The 20,899-nt window shown below is 41.6% G+C and overlaps 1 protein-coding gene across 1 annotated transcript in view; it reads right to left on the minus strand.

The window, feature by feature from the left end:
- Positions 1-20,899, minus strand: part of LOC307254949 (disks large-associated protein 1-like) — a gene marked incomplete at its 3' end in the record, with an annotated part of 121,185 nt that overhangs the window by 40,528 nt on the left and 59,758 nt on the right. The window contains exons 2-5 of the mRNA XM_080033522.1: positions 18,469-20,015; positions 12,419-12,636; positions 8,174-8,369; positions 4,486-4,771 (exon numbers count right to left, since the gene is read on the minus strand). Coding sequence (XP_079889648.1) covers positions 4,486-4,771; positions 8,174-8,369; positions 12,419-12,636; positions 18,469-19,902 — 2,134 coding nt within the window. The 5' untranslated portion in view covers positions 19,903-20,015. The remainder of the gene's footprint in view (positions 1-4,485; positions 4,772-8,173; positions 8,370-12,418; positions 12,637-18,468; positions 20,016-20,899) is intronic.

Consider the following 20,899-nt stretch of genomic DNA (forward strand, 5'->3'; position numbering starts at 1 on the left):
GCATCGTGCAGCATTATTACTTTATCTAATTTTCATGGCATTCCCAGCATTGAATGCACTGTCATTGGTTCAAATACACATGAGGTGGGTTTTGTTGATTTTTTTAAGACCACGTGACCACCCAAAAGTTGTGTGGTTTGCCGAAAATCATGTCAATCAAAAAAATAAAAAATAAAAAAAATAATAAAAAAAATACGCCAGCTATGTCGGCGACAGAACAGTTAGTGGCGTTTGGTGCGCACAATCAAGGTCTACTATAGACTACTGACGAAAATCACACAACACATTGCATCTATTTATTAACAATATTTAATAATTTTCTAATTCATCTAATTTTGACGATTTTTAGAAATATTTGTTGGTTTGTAAGCGCTAAGGGAGCATGTTTAAATAAAACCTGTGAACCTTAACTTTTAAATGTATTTTATTTCATGTTTCTATGTGCTACACAGGCTTAGATATTAAGGTTTTGGTAGACTTGACAATTCGTACTATTTTTTCAGAAAACCCTCAGGCATTAAGGACATGCATCCTAGATTGCCATAGTCATCAATGGGTTAAAGGTTCCAATGAGCACAGTGGCCTCTATCATCCATAAATGGAAGAAGTTTGAAACCACCAGGACTCTTCCTAGAGCTGGCCGTCCATCTAAACTGTGTGATCGGGGGAGAAGAGCTTTATTTAGGGAGGTGGGCAATAACCCGATGGTCACTCTGACAGAGCTCCAGGGTTCCTCTGTGGAGAGAGAGAACCTTCCAGAAGGACGACCATCGCTGCAGCCCTCCACCCATCAGGCCTGTATGGTAGAAAGGCCAGATGGAACCCACAGCCCGCCTGGAGTTTGCCAAAAGACACATGAAAGACTCTCAGACCATGAGAAACAAAATGTTCTGGTCTGATGAGACAAAGATTTAACTCTTTGGCGTGAATGCCAAGCATTATGTTTGGAGGAAACCAGGCACCGCTCATCACCTGGCCAATACCATCCCTACAGTGAAGCATGGTGGAGGCAGCATCATGCTGTGGAGATGTTTTTCAGCGGCAGGAACTGGGAGACTAGTCAGGATTGAGGGAAAGATGAATGCAGCAATGTACAGAGACATGGAAGAAAACCTGCTCCAGAGCGCTCTTGACCTCAGACTGGGGCGACGGTTCATCTTTCAACAGGACAACGACCCAACACACACAGCCAAGATATGGAAGGAGTGGCTTCAGGACAACTCTGTGAATGTCCTAGAGTGGCCCAGCCAGAGCCCACACTTGAATCCCATTGAACATCTCTGGAGGGATCTGAAAATGTGCACCGACGCTCCCCATCCAACCTGATGGAGCTCCAGAGGTTCTGTAAAGAGGAATGGGTGAAACTGGCAAAAGATAAGTGTGTCAAGTTTGTGGCTTCATATTCCAAAAGACTTGAGGTTTTAAATTATTGAGCAAAGGCTGTGAATACTTATGTACATATAATATTTGTGTTCTTTATTTTTCTAATACATTTGCAAACATTTAAAAATCACTTTTCATGTTGTCATTATGGGGTATTGTATGTAGAATTTTGAGGGAAAAAATAGATTGAATCCAGCGTTATTCCAGGATGTCACATGTGGAAAAAGTGAAGCGCTTTGAATACTTTCCGTATGCACTGTAATGTATTTTGTTTTTACAAAGTAGTGTGAACTACTTTCTCTAAGTAGCTCTAGTTATCCAAACTAGATCTCTCAAAAGGGTGGCTTTGCTGTAGTTCATCTTTTTCGACTAAAAACTCATTGGGAGTTTGAAAAAGGCCTACAAAAAGTAGCAGACCCAACACTACTGCAAACGTTTTCAAAATGGGACGAGAAAATTGAGGATTTTACTATTAAAATGGGAAAATATAGCACAGGTTTTGCTTACTTGCTTAAGTCTCTAAATTGTGTCATATGTCAATAGTAACATGACAGTGTCAGCATACTTATTCATGAATGCCTTTAACTGGTTTAGTTCAATGGCTTCATATCTAATGTTAACACTGGATCAGCTGCAGCACTGCTGTGTGCTTTGAGGTAATGTGACATAACACACAGTCCAATACACTTCATCATGCAGTCACACACATAAGAGGAGGTAGAATATTAAACACTGCGGGTTGCAGTTATGTGCATAACTGCACTGTAAGAATGAACCAGATATTGCATAAAGATAATCTCGTAAAAGACCAAAAAGGCTGTCTTGGTGTATGGTATTCAAATGAGAACATGCCAGAGTAGATGCCACAGGGGACTTACTGTAGTGTCAGCTGTTCGGCATTAGGATTGTCTTTATTTTCCAAGTTCTCAACTGGAGATGACCTACATTTGCTGCTCCTCTGGGTATTCTGCTGAAGTTATCCCATAGGATGCACAGACACACACATGCAGTCAAGCACACATGTGTATACATGTATTATTCAGTCATGCACACTCTCACACATTTTTCTGTAGTCACACAGTACAATAGTTGGTCAACTCCACTTTCATATGACTGGAAGTTCTACTGCGGGGCCCAATGCCTAATGGACTGAATTATCCATGGCCTATTGAGCCACTCAATTATAACCACTGGACTTTTATTTGTTGACTGATTTACAGTAGGGTATATTTGATCAAACAACTCACTTCTAACACACAAGGCATATAACCATATAAAGCATATAAAGAGGATATATGCTGTCTACATGAAGAGATAAGCAACCAAATGACAGGACATAAGGAGTGCTTTTGTGTGTTGTTTTATCTTGCCTCATTTGCTATACAACATCCATATCTTAAAGGCAGGCTATGCAACACTTTAATGAAAATAATAATAATAATAATAATAGAGTCACACAAAAATTATCCCTCTCAATGATCAGTTCTGCCCCACTATAATATGTGGTGGTGTGTTTATCTGCACAGTCCTCCTCTCTCTGGCTGGATTTTACATAGTAGCATTTGTTCAGAGGCCCAGAGCAGAAGCCTCTCCACTTCCTTGACTGGGGCTAGCTTTGGTTAGCTCAGTGGCTAACACACTGATATGCACTGTAGCCTATGTCTAACCAAGCCCCAACCACAGCAAGTTCTACCAGCATCCAATGCGGAAGTGACAAAAAGTGCAGTTCACCGAGTGGACACTAAGAGGTGGTACAAAAACAGAGCAATTTCTCATTGACCTCCATGTTAAATAGGCCGTTTTCACAGCATTATTAAACCTATTTACGGACTGGTCCAAAAAACATTCTAGTCTGTATGTTTAGGTCATTATCTCCATGACAACACTGTGGGGGTAGTTTTTTTGGACTACGCTAGTTTTTATTCTATTGGAGGTTAAAATGTATGAATAATTAGGGGCGCAGCCTGTTGAGTGACAGCTAGCTGCCTGCTGGCCCTCACTTCGCCTCGGAGGTATACGTCAGCTAGATGAGCGTATCTCCCTCCCTAAGACGTCACATCAATGCCCTTTTTCAGTAAGAGGAAATGAGGCCGAGTAAAAATCTGACAAGATGGCAACGTGCATAGGCCAGGACGATTGGATGCAGTTGAAATAACTGAGGTCAGCCCGGATGCTACATACATTTTACATACTAGCTATATATCTAACTGGAAAGTGTCCTCTTTTTTTCAAATTTTGACTTTCAAAGGTCGTTTGCCACATTGGTATAGGATACTCAAATAATGCTGCTGGGCTTTGAACAACAGAGAGACCGGACACAATCACAACTCAACCTGGTATCAACCTGTGTTCAGTCACTAAAAGAAGCAAAAGATGTATCAGCATGTTATCAGATGCAGTAGGCCTGGGGGTGTACTAACAATGGCGAGAGAGGCTACGTGTTTACTTTCCTATCAATTTAACCATATCATAATCTTGCCCTTATCTCAACAAAAGGGTTTTTTGGACTTGAAACGTATAATGTGATTAGCGAGTGAAGAAACATGAAAGCAGTTGCTTCCATAAAGGTGAACTGCATGACACAATTCTGCAAACAACATCCAATAGTTCTCTGGAGCATGATGAGATGACCATAATTTGACATTCAAATGGAAAGTGAAGATCTAATATAGAGGAGAATGCAATGCACTTTAGCACTCCTGCATCACTCAGCTCCAGCAGCTGGCACAGAGCAGTCCTTAGCTGAACTAAACTCTTTGGAACATTTTGGAAGGAGTGATTGGACACAAGTATAAATAAATACAACTACATAGCTACAACTTAAGTCATACGACACTTGTTACTTTTATTCACGCTTTTTGACCCCCCCCCCCCCCCACACACACACTCTCTGATTTGGGTCCTGGTATTCAGTTCTACTGCGCACCCCCCCCCCCCCCCCCCCTCCCACCACCGGGACGGACATGTTCTTTTATTAGACATTGTTAGAGAAACAGAAAGATGAAATAGGGCAGAAAGGGGAAGGAAATGCAGTGAACGACCCGGGTCCTGATTTGACCCGGGTCGTTGACCCTGACCGACAGCCATGTTTGTTGTTCCTACCTGTGCTGCTCTGGATGGTCCTGACGGTGGTGGCGGTGGATGTGCGTGGTGGTGAGGCCGGCAGCAGGAGCAGCGGTCTCCCTCCCTCCCCCTCCTCTTCCCCCTCACAGCCCTGGTCCATGGCCCTGACGTAGCTGTGGCTCCTCATCCTGAAGCAACCGGGCATGGGCAGTGTGTCCATGGTCTCCAGGCTGTCCATAGCCGCCTCCAAGGCCTGGGCCTGCAGCTCGCTGTACACCTGCTCACACAGCTGTTCGATCTGCCCGTTCACCTCCACCTCACTCAGCTGAGGCACAAGAGGAAGAGGGCATGAGTATGGAGCCAACCAGGAAACTTGAGACTTTGACACTCCTTACTTTTTTTCATCTATCTTACAGTATATATTATTTTGTATTGTATCTTGTACAGCACTTTGGTCAACTGATTTTGTTTTTAAATGTGCTATAGAAATTATTTTGACTTTGACTTTATGAAACGGCTGGAATACTGAGAAAAACGTACAGCCCATTGTCATTAAAAACATGACACTTTTTTATAAGGCATTACGTTTAAAGTAATGCTGTATTTGAGTTAAGTTAAAGGCCGTACATGTAATTGCAGGCTTGCTTCTGGACATTATGGACTGTATGAAATCAGCAACAAAAGATATTTTGGGAATGCAGATCAAAATAATGAATGATTATTTTATGGGACTTCAATGAGCAAGTACTGCATTCTATCACCTATTTAATAGGACTGCAATATTGACCAAAAAAAAACCATCTTGATTTCTTCTAGGGGATTTAGCCTATAACAATATTTGATGATATTTTGCATCAGTCAGAAATGTGTAAACATAAAAACTCAAAGTGTTTGTAAAAACCTTGTACTAATTCAATCTTGTTCTCAGTGAGTCTGGAGAACGCTTGTGGTCAAAATCACTTTGTCAAAATAAGAGAATATCTCCTCACGATTCGTCTGTCTGTCTGTCTGTCTGTCTGTCTGTATGTCTGTCTCTTTCTCTCTCTCACACACTTTTTAAGTCTATCTTCCTCTCAACGGCTAGAGAAAAACATTGCCAATTGTCTCTTCCTGCACTGCTGGGTGTATTTTGATTGTTTTTTGCAAGACAAGTGGCATACTCTATATTGTCATTTACACAACGTTAAAACGATCTGTTGGGGGGTAGATCCTTAAACCTGGGATTTGGTGCCACGTAGAGCTATTGTTGCTGAAAGACAACAACACTACTTCTGAAGAAGGACTGATCCATCCACTTAAAAGCTTCTCATATTCAGGAAAAACATTCTTTACTTAACTCTTTCCAGCACATTATTCTACACACTACATTCCCCAAGTGTAAGTTTTAACCTCTTCACTCTAGAGCTAAAACTGATCACCAGAGTGTATCTGTTATGTTCCTCAACACAAATGTAAAGCCCAGGGGCAGATCCAGTTGGGTGTGACTGGCACTTTTTTTTGGGACTCCATGGGGAGCTGGCTTGACCTCTAATACTGTGTTTTCATGGTATATGTTCAACACTGCATGGCACATAATATTGGATTGTTACATTGAGTGCAAAATCAGTCAACACGCTAAAACGACAGTAAAAGGTAATGCTAAAAACACTGTATTATTAACTACTTTGTGGAATGCTGTATTGTTAGTACACTAGCCATGCTAGCTCCAGCAGGTTTTATTTTAAAGTTTATTCCTAAGGGGTCATCTCAGAATTGCTTTAGATAAAGCTTTGGGTAATCTATGCGAGTCTCTGGACAAGAAATGATTTTAAATTCACATTTAAACCTGTATTAAAAATATTCTAAATGTGTTTATGGCATGGAAGGAGTACTGTGTGGTATTTTGAATGTCAGGCCTATAGCCTGTTTTTGATGTTGCTTATAATGAAAATATGCGGACAGATTTGTTGGACTTCGGGGCTCATCCTGAGGACAGCTTAGTCACTCTGAGAGCTTTCCTTTTTGATGATTAGAAAAAAACTGAGCAATATTTCCCCTTAGATCCTGACCAATCCCATGGCCATGTCCGGAGATTTAAATGACTCATCCAGACGGGACTTTTTTAATCAAGACAACCATTCTACTGTAAGGTCTCTCCACCATGGACACAGGTCTATTCTCTTTTCTATTTCATGTCAAATTTGTACATTCTTGCCATATTGGCCTTTTATTGTTTAGCATAAGCACAAACAGCATGCCTAAGGCAACATCTCAATAATGACTTTTTACACTTCAATCCCTCTATTCATATCAATTTCTGATCACTGATCATTATGTTCACATTGACTTGAATAGAAAACACATTGTCATTGAATGGGAGGAGATGGGGGTGGGGGTGGTTGGATCCATGCAGAGGAGGACATTAACACAGGCAGTTTAGTATGGGGTGAGCTCAGGGTGAGTAATACAAGTGAAGGTTGAAGGTGAGGTTAAGGTGGGACCAATGAAGACATATGGGGCACAGCTTCATTGTGTGTGGTGTAGCTTAAAGAAAAGCAGTGCAGTAGCCTGCCAGGATAAAGTGAGAGGGACATTCCTTCTAGGTTCAGTAGGGAGGAGCCATTCACAACTGCTGTCATTTACAGTAGTATATTAACATTTTATTTGCGAGGTTACCAAAAATAGGGGCCAAGAAAAAGTTCTTACTTTAAATCCATTATACCGTGACATATGATTAAACAAAGCTTAATATTTTGTTCATGGGTTCATGGGGAAGTGGCCATGACTCAGTCATCTCCTAACAATTTAATACGACTGATATTTATTTACCCATATAGGCGTTGCATTTGTGTGTAAACAACATTCCACTTCTAGGCATAACTGATGGCCACACATTTTAAAACTTAGCCCCCCTGTAGAAGTTTCTCCGATCTCTAGCTTAGACCTTTCAACCTTAACAATCCTATGTTAAAGCTGGAGTATATGATTTGTGAGAATATAGCAGTCAGAGATTCGAATCCAAATACCTCAACCGCTCCACTTGTTCTCTTTGGTCCTTCCCTGACACGCTCTACACCAACAACGTCGGTGCCAAAGTGAATGGACAGTCCCAACAGCCAATAAGAACGGAGACACTGAGCCTAGCTCTGATTGGTCAAAGTATACATGAGCGGTTGCAATTTTTGGGGGCAGCACACAGAGGCAGTGGAGAGCAAACCTAAAAATGTGGTGTTCATTTACAAATAATGCTTTCTTCACAGTTGTGTATCAGATCCAGATGTAAATACCTGGAAATGAAAGCTGAAATGTTGATCTATTGTCTCATATTGATATTTTGGTGTCAAACCCAAATGTTTCCAGTCTACAGCAAAAATAAAGGAATTGGCCTCACTGTTCCGATACCTATGGAGGGGACTGTACATATAGCTGAATGGCTAATATGACATTTTTGCCAAATATTACAGTGAAAAAGTTACCGACCCCAGCTTTAACAAGAAGTGAAGCCCACCGCACACACGGTTCTTTCCATAGGGAAAGGTTTGAACATCTACAGATCAGACGATGAAATTGTGAAAATGAAGATTTGTTTTATAACCTGGTAAGACCTGTCCCCACAAATTCCATTTCAGAGCAGAGTGCATGACAATGAGATCAAACACTATGACGTTTATCAAAGCCTTGTTCTAGAGTGAAATGATCAGCTGGCGTATCACTGTAAGTATAAAGGCAGCAGTGTCCGGCCACCAACCTGACTGATGGTGCTCATGGCCCTCATGTAGCTTTCATTGCGGGAGCGGTATTGGGGTGAGGACAGCAGCGATTTGGGGTCGAGCAGGGTTTTGGGGTCCAGGGTATCCACGCTTCTATTGATTGAAACCTCACTCACCGCACGCAGGTAACTGTGGCTCCTGATCTGCAGTTTGGGGGAGTGCTCCGTGGAAATCCTGACATAGGGGATGACAAGGATGTAAGAGTTATACACACAAGGTTATCTTTAAAGGTGCAATATGCAGTTTCAGGGGAGAGGGATTTGGTGACATTTGCAGAGCGTGCAATTAGCTTACAAAACTCATTTTCTCTAAATATAATTCTTACCATTGGATAATTCTATCATCAGAAATCAAACAGTTATTTTGATGCACCTGGAACCAAACATTAAACCACAATATGTTTGCAAAACCAAACTGTGGGCCCTGCTGCTGTAAACAACAACCATGACAACCAACAGTGACTTTTAAAGCTTTCTTACTATAAGCAGACTTCTAGGGATCACATTTAAATGCGAGGAAAGTTTGTTTATTCAGTTATGAGCATATACTTTGGAATAGTTTTACTTCTCTGACCCTCAACAAGTTACATAGTGCACCTTTAAAAATGCTCTATTTCAGTCGCAGCAGTGTTCACCACCTACATGAATGGGAAATCACATAACTCCACCACAAACGCATTACGTTCAATGATTCAGCTGCTGGATTTATTCACCATGGACACAGCTTTTATCTGTAAAATGTGTCAAATATAGCCTGTGTCATCCAACCAACTCTGAGCTTTGGGTCCTCATGTCTTATCTTTAGTTTTAGTATTATGACAGCAGTGCTTTATTCAGTGTTACCCACAGACCATTTTATCAACAAGCAGGCCATTATCTATGCACAAATGTTAAGCGCTTTTCATTATAGTGGGCACTAGGTTTCAAGCTGCAAAATTTCTAATAAAATGAAATAAAAGTGCCAACCAAGCATATGGTGTAAGATGTGGAAGTGTAAAAAAGAAAAGAAAAGACAAAATATAAAAATATAAAGCTTTCCATATTATATTTATTTAAAAAGTCCAGCACCCTAAACAGCTGTGCCTACTGCTCTGACTCCCATACAGCCAGCTCTAATGCTAGCAATGCTAGCCACATTAATTTCATATTTGAGAAGAACTAGTTTGAATGAACATTGATCTAAGCCATCTGTCCTTAATGTCAGCAATGCAACTCACTGACTCTGATTTGGCACTGCTGCATTATAGTATTCCATGGAAAGCCACTGGGGTTAGTGGAGAAATTCTGAAAATCTAACACATTGATACATATCAAAGTTAAAATAATAAGGGCTGTCAAGCGATGACAATTTCTTATCAGATTAATCCCAGGGTAGCTGTGCATTGATCAGGATTAATCAAGACTAAACTCCATTCGAAATATGCCCCAAAAATGCTAATTTTCTTAGTAGTATAGTGTTGTAGGAACGGAAAGATGAATGACAGAAGGTGGATGTATACATTCAACATTTGTTATTTTTAATCATGGCAAATCCAAATGATGGCGTTAATTTAAATCTAACAAGAACATACCACACCATAATTAAATGTGTCTGTCTCCTTGCTCTGTCGCAGAGCAAATATATAGAATGGCATTTATTTGGTGTTCTTCACCAGAAACGGATAGATCTGTGTGTTTCATATACGTGCATGACATTAAATTCAATCATTTCTGGTCAAGTTTTGCATTTGCATACAACTTTATTGCAGTCCGCGATGTCTGAGTGTGCGTGTGTATGGTTGCACGCACGCCCACGTTCTGGGGGACTGTTCATTTGTGCCAAAAAGCCGACGTTAAGTTGATGTCCTGTATTAATCACACACACCTCAGCTGCAGCTCCATGTGGATAAAATACTCAAATTGTTGCATCACGTGCTCCAGCATAGAGGTGGGATGAGAATGTCCTTGTTGAGGTCGATTTTATTTTAATTTAGTAACAGTAAGCAAAGCAGCGTCTTCTTTTTCTCTTTTCTTGTAAGATACGTTTGTTTTTGTTTTTTTCTGTGTGCCCCCCACCCCTCCTGGGCCAGGGACAACTGTACAGGTGTTTCCCCCTTGACGGCGGGCCTGCCCCCTCACTCACGTAAACGCAAAACGAGGGCAAACTGTGTCCAGCTGGAAAACTGTGTGGGTGTGTTAGCGCCGATATATACGTGCGATTTCCTTAGTGGATACTGTGCTAGAACGGAGCAGATTGCGGGCGCTATTTCGATGCAATTCACGGAGCTATATGAGCCCCACAATTAGTTCTTAGTGGATAAGGCTCATAGTATTGACTGTATTGTAACAGTTGTTTTTCATAATGTTCTTCTCCATATGACAATATCAAATGTAATGCTTGTCATTTTGTAAATGAACATGGTCATTCAAAAGCAAAGTGGTATTTATAGAGAATGTGTGGGAATTTTTTTTTCTGTAAATCAATTATGATAAATGCCAATTGTCTTCTGCACAGTTAGAACTCCTACACACCCTTCTATATCGAGGACTGTACAATCTGAGTCATCTTTTTATTACAATATTTTAAATGGGAATCGTTATAACTGCAGAGAAAGAAAGAAAAATTAATTAATCAAAAGTGATCCGTAAGTATAATGAGAAGCTTGTGTCATGTCTTACTGGTATTAGTTCAGGTTGACCCCACACAACAAGGCCCATCTGTTAGTTAATGAGCTGATCCCACTAATGTTCAGGCACACACATGCTGCTTCAGACTGCTCCTCGACACACTCATCCAGGAAACTATAATATCGTCATTATAACATTCTTATAATCATTAGTGTGAAGCCTTTAGAACACTGTTGTCTACATGTTTAATGATACCAACACTCCGTCTCCAAGGTCTCTGCAATGTTTAAAGTTGCTACGCGGAAATCTTTGAATATTTTCCTCTGATGATCATAAATGACATGTAACAGCAAACGAGGTCATCATTGCAAAGAATGCTATTGTTATATAGTTTTTCTTGATGCCTTTGTCATGGGTACGCTCACCCAGGAACAACAGCTTGCATAGTAAAAACACTACCGCTGTTGTCCAAAGGGGGCACTAGAATTAACACAGACGGAAAGTTCCTCAGGGCACCTTTAAATCTCTAAATATAATACAATCCAACCCACAAAACTAAACAGCCCTGTGTGTGTTATAGTGGAGAGTTTCTTTAATTAAGGTTAGAGGGTCAAGAGGGTAACATTTCTTACTTATACATCATCATGAAACTTTGCCAGTTCATTACTTACATTAAAACATGATGTGTTTCAGAAAGGTTTGCATTCAGATTCAAATGTGGCAATATCTAACTCATTATGTGTACATCTGCATCCCTTTAAAAGCTAAACATCTAGATGCCAAAGTTCAAATGTTTACAACATATTAGAATACAAGGTTATTACAAGACAGATCTGAAACAGACCAAAGAGATCTTAAAAATGCATTTTGGTCATATATTTAAGACCAAAGAATTTATGAAAAAATGTATGAACAAATAATTCTAAGATAATCTTCAGAATAGTTCTAAGAATATCTCTGGTAAGTTTAGTTGATGTAATGATGTGATGCGATTTATTTATATTAATATAAGTGTTAAATTGCTCTATATTCATACAGTGATCACTTATACAGTGTGCGCGTTTCATAAAGCCCATCTCTCAGTCAACCGCTCTGCATGTAATTGGCAAATAAACTTTTCGGGGATCCCACTACTGATAACCAATCAGAAGAGAGAACGCTACCTGCAGTAAACTTCCTTAAGCGAACCTCCGTAGTCAGTATTACTGCTTTTCAATGCCAGCATGAAAGATACAAACTGATATTTATTTATGTGTTTGCCTGTCAGTATGGCAGCTGCAAAGAGGCTGTAGCATGTCAACATGCTCTCTACAGTATATACAAGCACCAAAATGGCCTTGAATCGGCTACTAAATTAAATACCAAGGCAAGGAGAATTCACACACAATAGATGTTGTGTGTGTGTGTGTGTGTGTGTTTTTAAAATCTTATTGTTGGTCTAATTTCTTAACTGATTGGCCTTTTTTATCTTGTTTTGTGTTTTTGTCTTTCATGTGCTTTTTAAAAATGTTAAATAAATAAAAATCTGAAAAAACAAGAAACAAAAACTGGGGGAAGCTATAAAAGAAAATTGAAAAAGAAAAAGAAGGGGGAGTGTGTTAAAAAAAGAGCTCTTACTGTAGCGTGGTCATCTCGGTGAGTGACGGCTGTGTGGCCTTCAGGTAGCTGGCGCGGCGGGCCTGGGCCTTGGGAGAGGGTTTGGGGCTGTCCTCAGAGTCTCCACTGTCCTCCTCAGCCATGGCCTTCACATAGCTGCCGCTCCGCATGCGTCTGCAGGGGATGTCCTCCTCCTTCTGCCCCAGGGGAGAGAAGCCGCTCCACTCGTCCTGAGGCACCTGACAGGGGGGGGACAGAGAGCCGCGGTCAGGGCGCTGCTCCACTGAGGACCAGCACCCATACTGGCTCACCAAACTGGCCTGGTGGAACATGGGGGACATACACCAACACACACAGCTAACATGCACTACAACAAGAAGAACTGCACACAGCAAGACAAGGCTGGACGGCACTGATGGCTTGCATTTTCGTAATGCATCACTCCCTTTACACGCACGCACACACGCACGCACACAAACACACACACACACAAACACACACATACACACACACACACACACACGTTCCCACCACACTGCTGTCTCTTCTTGACTAATTAGCGTGGAACACTCCTGTATGTGGATGGGTCTGATTGGGTCAGAGGGAAGTTTCTCTCTGGCTAATTCAAACATCTGCTTTCCTCAAGGAGTCTCTAGATGAAGGGTGCATGTCTAAATTAAAGGTGGATTTTGTCAACAATAACCATTCCACTTCAATGTGGCTGTGACTAGTCTAGACTTCTTCTCTAAATACTATATGGAGTCTTTACTGTCTGCCCCCTAAATGTGCTCCAGAATCACCAAGGAAATCTGAAATGTTTTACTAGGGACAGAAATTAAAAGAAAAACAGGCTTTGGATACGTGTTAGACTGATTATTGAGACTTGGCAGAGCGGTCAATAGAGAGACCCCAAAGTCCTGTTCTATAGTTACGCAGTACAGCTTTAAACCAGAGAGCTCAAGGACATGCTTCAATAGGCTACTTGAGGGAAACCATTCTCTGATGGCTATAGTGTCGCTCAACTGAAACCTAACCGATAATGTTAACCTGAGATTAATATATCCATGATGTAACTTTTAGTATATACAGCCGTGGAAAAAATTAAGAGACCACTCCAAATGTTCAGTGTCTCTTGTTTTACTATTTATAGGCATATGTTTGAGTGGAATGAACTTATTTTTTTTTTATATATATATATATAAACTACTGACAACATTTCTACCAAATTCACAATAAAAATATTGTCATTAAGAGCATTTCCATGAAGTAATGTAGAGATGAAGACTGAAGAAAAATCCAGACTGGTCTCTTAATTTTTTCCGCGGCTGTATATGAAACCCAACACAGATACTTGTTTTTAAATAGCTTTGTTAGTATGTGCATGCAATCTGGAGCCATGCCAGACCGATGTGTCAAACTTGTATGTGTTTAGCACCTTCAGACCAGTGACGCTGAGGATGTGATAGACAATAACAGCAGCCAGACAGCAGGAGAAATGCACCGCTATACTCTGACTAATTATATATGAATCACTGAAGGAAAGAAGCTGAATAGAACTGCGGGGTCCTATGCCTCTCTCTCTCCCTCTCTGCGTGTGTATTTGTGTATGTGTGTGTGTGTGTGTGTGTGTGTGTGTGACGTCAAAGAGACACAAATGAGCAGTATAGCTATAAAAAGCGAATGCGGGGAAAGGACCAGCTGCAGTAACATCAGCAGCGGCTCTCTCCCACGCACTGGCCTCACTTCCACTGCAGCTCAGTCCTCATTCTAGTGGAATGGCTTAGGCACACTCTGCTCTCTATGCTTTCCACAGGCATTACAGTGTGAATGCACATTTCAGGTATTATGATCCGACCAATACTCTTCTCTGTCTGTCAATGGTTTAAGAGATAAGCCACTGTGTGTGCACGTTCCATTTACAGTGACTCAAGGTGCATATAATATGTCCACAGCATTTACGCTTTATCTTATATATTACTGCCTGAAGATGGTTTCCTTGGCAACCGCAGTGTGATGAAGCTGGAAAATAATAAGAAATGTATTTTCTCTGTCTCTCTCTTTCTCATTGTGAAAGAAGAGAAGCGTTCCATTTCCTCCCTTTAAAAGAAGAGAAGCGTTCCATTTCCTCCCTTTAAAACGCGACCTTTGGGTCAACATCAACCCTGTAAAACCCAAACAGGACTGGTAAGTAAACTGAGTGACATATTCAGAAATGTGTACTGTACCAAACAAACACACACACACAAACACGCACGCACACACACACTCACACACGCACAGTCGACACACACACACACACACACACACACACACACACACACACACACACACACACACACACACACTCAAACAGAAGCTTAGTACATTCACAACAGTAGGCCTACACGTAACAAATAAGCAACTCCCGCAGGCATGCTTGGGAGGCCATTTAACTTTCACAGCTACAAGTTGCTACACACTTCAACTACATCACTCATTTAAACTATCATCAGCCATCTTTATCGTTTCTCTTTTTTTTTTGTATGGCCATAAGAGCAGACTGGGTGGTGCTGTCGATAGTCCAAATAGAATGGAAATGCAGCTGAATTATTGCTTGGTGATTGTCAGATGGAAATCTACATGAAGGTATGATGTAAATTTGAGATATTTTTTGTTTCTTCTTTTCTTCATTCTGTGGGTTGTAATGTTGAATCTGTTTTTTTTAATCCAAATCCGTCACTTGATGTATTTTTCAGCATTTGTCACGTTGAGCTAAACATAACTCAAAAGTGAAATATTGAGTTGAGCAATGTAAAACATTTACCCTGTTACAAGCCTGGCAGTTTAAAGCCACATAAAGGTAAGGCTAATAACCTTAGCAAACAAAGGAGCATCTCAAATCAAATTTAAATGTAGCTGAACTACCACTGAGTAACTGCTCAAAATATTCTAACTCTTATACTTACTACATGTAGTTAAACACCTCCCAAACACAGCACTACAAAGAACAGCATGACACACAACAAGCCATCACGACGTAAAGAGCGAGGAAGGATAACTTGTAGAGAGGCAAGAAGGGAAGAACACTACTAAATTAAAAATGATTTCTACAAAGAGGAAAATGATGCGGTTGGTCTCATGGGTTCACCTAGCATTCAGAGAGTAAGGCTGCTACTGGCTCTGCACTTACTGCTCAACTCAACTCAAAAAAGGAGGAAAGAGGAGGAAGAGGAGAAGGAAGAGGAAGGCTCTCCAAACCAAGGGGGAGTAGAGGAGGTGGAGGTGGGGGGGTTGGCAGGTGGTGGGGGGTCGGGGGGAGGAGATGTGTGTGTGGGTGAGTAAGGTGGCTGGTGGCAGGGGGAGTTGTTGATCAGACTAATAGACTGGTGCACATTCCTCCAAGGCTGTGGACACACTACAACTCTTCTATACCCTGCGCTCCAATCCCCATACTTTCTGCTATTTAGTATGGTAGAAAATAAATTTAGGATGTCCCAATTCTTGAGGTCAGATTTAGTATGCTTAAAAAATACCCGATTTTTTAGTGTTGAAATCAGCGTGATATTTGGGCGATTCTGAACCACTATCCAGTGCGCACTGGAAGTGACGTCCGGTGTCTACAGAGCGTCCATATGAAAACAACCGGGGAAGCAATGGATATATTAGCAAGAGACAGGTTCAAGGCGCAATTTTAAGATGAAATAAATAAGTAAAGGTATGTCCCAATTGTATGCCTACTGCATGTTTACTTAATTAGTTTTATGATCAGCTGTAGTATGTAGAATAGAAAAAATAAAGATTATGCGATTTTGGGAAGAAAAGTCCTCACACACAAAATCCATATGAAACCTCATGACTGCTAGTTATTCTTGATTGGTCATTGGCCTTTACAACGACCAGGGGATCAGTCAAGCGCCAGCATTTTTGCTAAGGTTCAAATCCCTTTGATATATCCTACTGTATTACTCCTACTATATATTTGATTGATTTGACTATCCAAATCACTGACCATGAGAATATCCAGTATATCGCTGTCACTATGTTAAATGATATATACCAAGATACAGTTTATCCCTAGCACCTATCTCCACATTATTAAATAAAATTCCAAAAGAATTTAGGTCTAAAGGAAAAAGTGAGTTAGCTAACTAGCTACAGTACATCACCTTAAGCTTCACGAAATTCCAATGGGTTAATTTTCAACGTGTTCTGACTTTGTATAAACAAAACGATTCATCAGTGTTGAAAATAATTGTTAGTTGCATCCCTGACGCAATTGACAAACGTACTATCTGCACAAGAACATTCCAAACATTTGAATACAATTAAATTAAATCTTCCAAGATCCAAGGAGCCCATAATGGTCTGTGACCCCGGACTACTACAAGGATATGGATATACAATATATCGTAAGAATAACTCAAAGGTTTGTGATATCTGAAGATTAAATCATGCCTAAAGCATCCATCTAGTGAGCTACCTCTAGTGTGTCCGCAGCCTCACTCAGTGATATACACTATATAGTTCAAATCCATGTAAATCTGCTGTTTTCATCCAACCAAACACCAAAGGAATGCAGGGCTTTTGTTTGAAAAGACCCTGGATTTTGACTGTTGCAGATCCACTTATCAACGGCAGGACAGTCATGACAAGTTGCAATTACTAAAATTGCTGACATAGAAAAGCATGAAATGATTGAAGGCCTGACCCTGCAAACCTCTTTTAAACTAAGACACATTTACAATTGTTATACTAAGGGCAATGCTGTTAAGTTTTTACAAACATGTATCCATGCTCAGAGCCCTAGACATTTCCCAGAATGCATTGTAAGAATCAGTGTACAAATCACTCGAATCTCTGACTGGATGGAATTTCATACCATGTTTCAAACTTTATCTTAACATTAACATAGTAGGCTAAGCTAGGTTTAGCTAATTACATAAAATAAATGGTGGATTGTTGAATTAACAGTGTCCAGTTAGTATATACTACACAATTCCTTTGATTATATTTTGAACAAAATGTATTATTGTTAAATTATTAAAATGTTGAAGGACATAAAGTAAACTAGTTTCATTCACGTTGAGATCATTAAAAAAAACTGGTCTTACGTGGAATGAACTGCATTTAATTAAGGAACCCTACCAACAACAGCCAAGGACCATTTTCCCTTTCAGTTCAGAAAATGTTGTCATGAACCTGCAGAACCTTCAACTCATTGAATTTGATTACAACTTATGAGTCCAAGATAGAGGTGGTCTAAATTCATTATTCTTACATTTATTCCAGTTTATCTTCTATTAAGCAGCTATTTGTTTTTATGCGTCCTGAGAACTCAAATGGACCACTGAGCCTCATGCTGCTAGCTGACCTTCATGATGGACCTCTGCATGAGCTGCAGGAGATTGCCTAAGGACCTCCCAGTTGTTCTGCCATCATATGTCACTGCAAACTACCATAGGTGTATCATCATATTATGTTCATGGTTAACCCTATTCAGGTAGCCGCATCTCTGGCTTATCTATCTACTATCCCAAGACCCAAGGAGTAGAAAAGTATGCAACTATGTTAACTGAATTATTCATTCAGTGGGAATGCAAAGTAGTACAGTTTGTAACACTTACAAGTTGTTGCAAATGTAACCATTGGGATTACAAGGACTGTGGCAATGAAATGAAATGATTTTCACCGTACAAGTTATTCTAGGAACTTTCAAAGGAGCTGACGTTCATTGGCATGTATTGATTTTTGCATTGTGATAACCTGAAGCTCTGACAGGCCATTCCTGCTGATCTAGTAGTATGCAATGACCTTTGTGACTCAAAACTAATAACTGTGGCTTTATTCTCTAAAACTATCAAATGTTTGATTTCAGTCATGGATTCAACTGATTGGCTTTCACTATTGACAGATGGTGTAGTATTTGGTAGGACTGAAAACCTCAAGTCTCACAGGACTGGACACCACTGACTTAGAGGAAATAATGGTGAGGAAAATTAAGTTGTGGAGAAAGGGGATTCAACAGAAGGGGGAGGGGTGTGAATTGACTGGGAGTTTTGGGGTGGGGGTCGGGGGGGGAGGGGATTATTTACCTGCAAGAAATGGCAAGAGCGCTCCTGCAGCTGACTGCCCTTAGCTTTGACTAGAGCTCTATCTAGGTTTAGGTTAGCGGATCCTGCACTGGCTCGTAGCTGGTTGTGGCTGCTGTTGTTGGTGTAGACCTCTTGGGCCCTGCTCACCGTTAGGCTGGATGACCACGCCCCTTTCTTCACCAGGGGGCCGTCCAAAAGACCCAGCGACAGCATGGGGCCATTCCCTCCACCGATACCACCACCACCGCTGTTATTGCTGCTAGCGCTAACTGGCACGCACGCCGATGAAGAAGACGCCGTGTACTTCACATCGTTGTTGCTCCGGGAGGCTTTGAGTGCGGGATGATGGTACGTGTGGCCGTGGTGTGCGTGTGTGTGTGTGTGCTCGGTGAGTGTGCCGTAGGGGTCCATCATGAAGTACTGCTGGGACTGTGAGGAGGACAGACCAGGGAGCGGGGTCTGGGGGAACTTGTCTGGGTTGTTGCTAGGGTAGCGGCCCATGGTCATGGCGATGGGCGAGGGGGACATGGAGGGCGAGGGAGAGGGTGGAGGCTGATGGTGGTGAGGGCGGTACAGGCACAGCTCCCGCTCCAGGTTGTCATCAGAGCTCCAGTACCCCGAGCCAGGAGCGGACGCTGAGCCATGGAGCTGGTGATGGTGCTGCTGGTGGATTCTATGCTTGGGCTCTGCCGATCGACAACGCTCGCGGCTCTTGCTGCGCTTACGTTGGCGCGCTCCCACCGGTGTAGCTTCACCTTCTGGGCTGGCCCTTGAAACACCACCACCACAATTTCCTCCACCACCACCACCACCACCTCCACCGTTAACGCTCCCATTATTGTGCCCTTTGGAGGCTCCAGTGTGGTGTGCCCCCTCCAATGAATGGGACTTGGTGAAGAGTTTCTGGACTGAGTGGACCAAGTGGCGAATTCTCCCCGGGCTGTCGTTGTTGTTGTTGTTGGTGGCCCCCATGGCCCCACTGTGGGCCAGCACTCCTCGTTTGTACTGCAGTGTGTGGTAGCCGTCTCTGGAAAATGATGACTGACGCTCAAACGAGTCCGCAAAGTTTGCCTGTACCCGGGTGGGCATTTTACCTCCATAGCCTCCCCCACCACCTCCTCCTCCTCCTCCTACTACATATGGTACCATGACCATACACTCATCCTTTACCTCAGGATGGTGGGATGAGGAGGTGGAGTTGCACCTCCTTGGGAAGGTTCCGTATGGGACGATGCTGTTGCTGTCAGAGGGGTACGGGATACGCTGAGCATTGTAGTAGGGCAGCTCAGCCGGATGTGGCATTGGAATGGGCACAGGCATGTCATTGTGACTAATTAAATATGGCTTGCGGTCAACATGGTGACCCAGTGGATCATATGATGGTTCGTAAGAGACCAGGTGATGGTGACTCCGACTACTGGAGAGGCCTTTCATGACAGGGGGCAGGATGAGTGGATGGAGAGAGGAATGAGATGGATGAGATGCCAGGCAGTGCCCGCGACCAGAGACGGGCTGCAGAAGACTGTCCCTGAGAGGAGACCTGCAGACTCTGGAAAACAGAGAAGGAGAGGAGTAAAAAGACAAATAGTTAATACAGTTAGCACATTTACAGACATGTGTGCTGTCCTTATCAATGAAAATGTATCACGACATCACTCCCATGATTCATTAAAGCATACTAATCGTCTAATCATGCTATTTTTTCCTGCTTATTGATCCACATTGGCACATTTTTTTCCTGAGCCACACAAAGGTGCTGAAAGACCCAACTATAGTTTGTCTTCTTGAGTTGGCGTCATAACTTCTATCTAGGCTACCTTAGTCATTGACTCACACTAAGGAGATTGATTGAGTTGGATTCAAGTTTGTATTCAATAGGCTGATATTAATACCATGTAGTGAACTAACCGTTGAGTCATGCAATTTAATTCCTGTTTATTTATCCATATTCTCATTTGTGACATTGGCTTCCATTTTGACTATTGTTCCATATGTCCTCTGGTCATCACCCTAAAGATCACATGAACTCTCAAGTAAACAGACAACCGGCACCTTGCTGGTCTGTCCCCCCGACACTACTGACATATGATCTCCTCCTGCTGTCACATTTAGACATTCTTTAGTCATATTCTGACACTGTTAAAGATTAGATCACAAACCCAGCTATTGAAATGGTTCATCACTTTAACTTTGGATTGTTTTGCAACTTAATGGTCTTGACAAAGCTTTGCACATGATCAGTAGGGGTTTAATTTATAGTATTATATTTCCATCTTAACAGGTGAGGAACAGTGGACATCCTATGCTACACATTAGGGTTGACCCCAAATAGGCAACTATTCACACTTTGATCTAAGGAGCGTGATTGGACTGCCAATCTCACAGTCGAAAAGTTGCGAAATGTGAAACAAAGATCATTGTATTCAGGCTT

The sequence above is a fragment of the Ammodytes marinus genome (genome assembly GCF_949987685.1).
Source record: "Ammodytes marinus genome assembly, chromosome: 9".
NCBI classification, from domain to species: domain Eukaryota; kingdom Metazoa; phylum Chordata; class Actinopteri; order Uranoscopiformes; family Ammodytidae; genus Ammodytes; species Ammodytes marinus.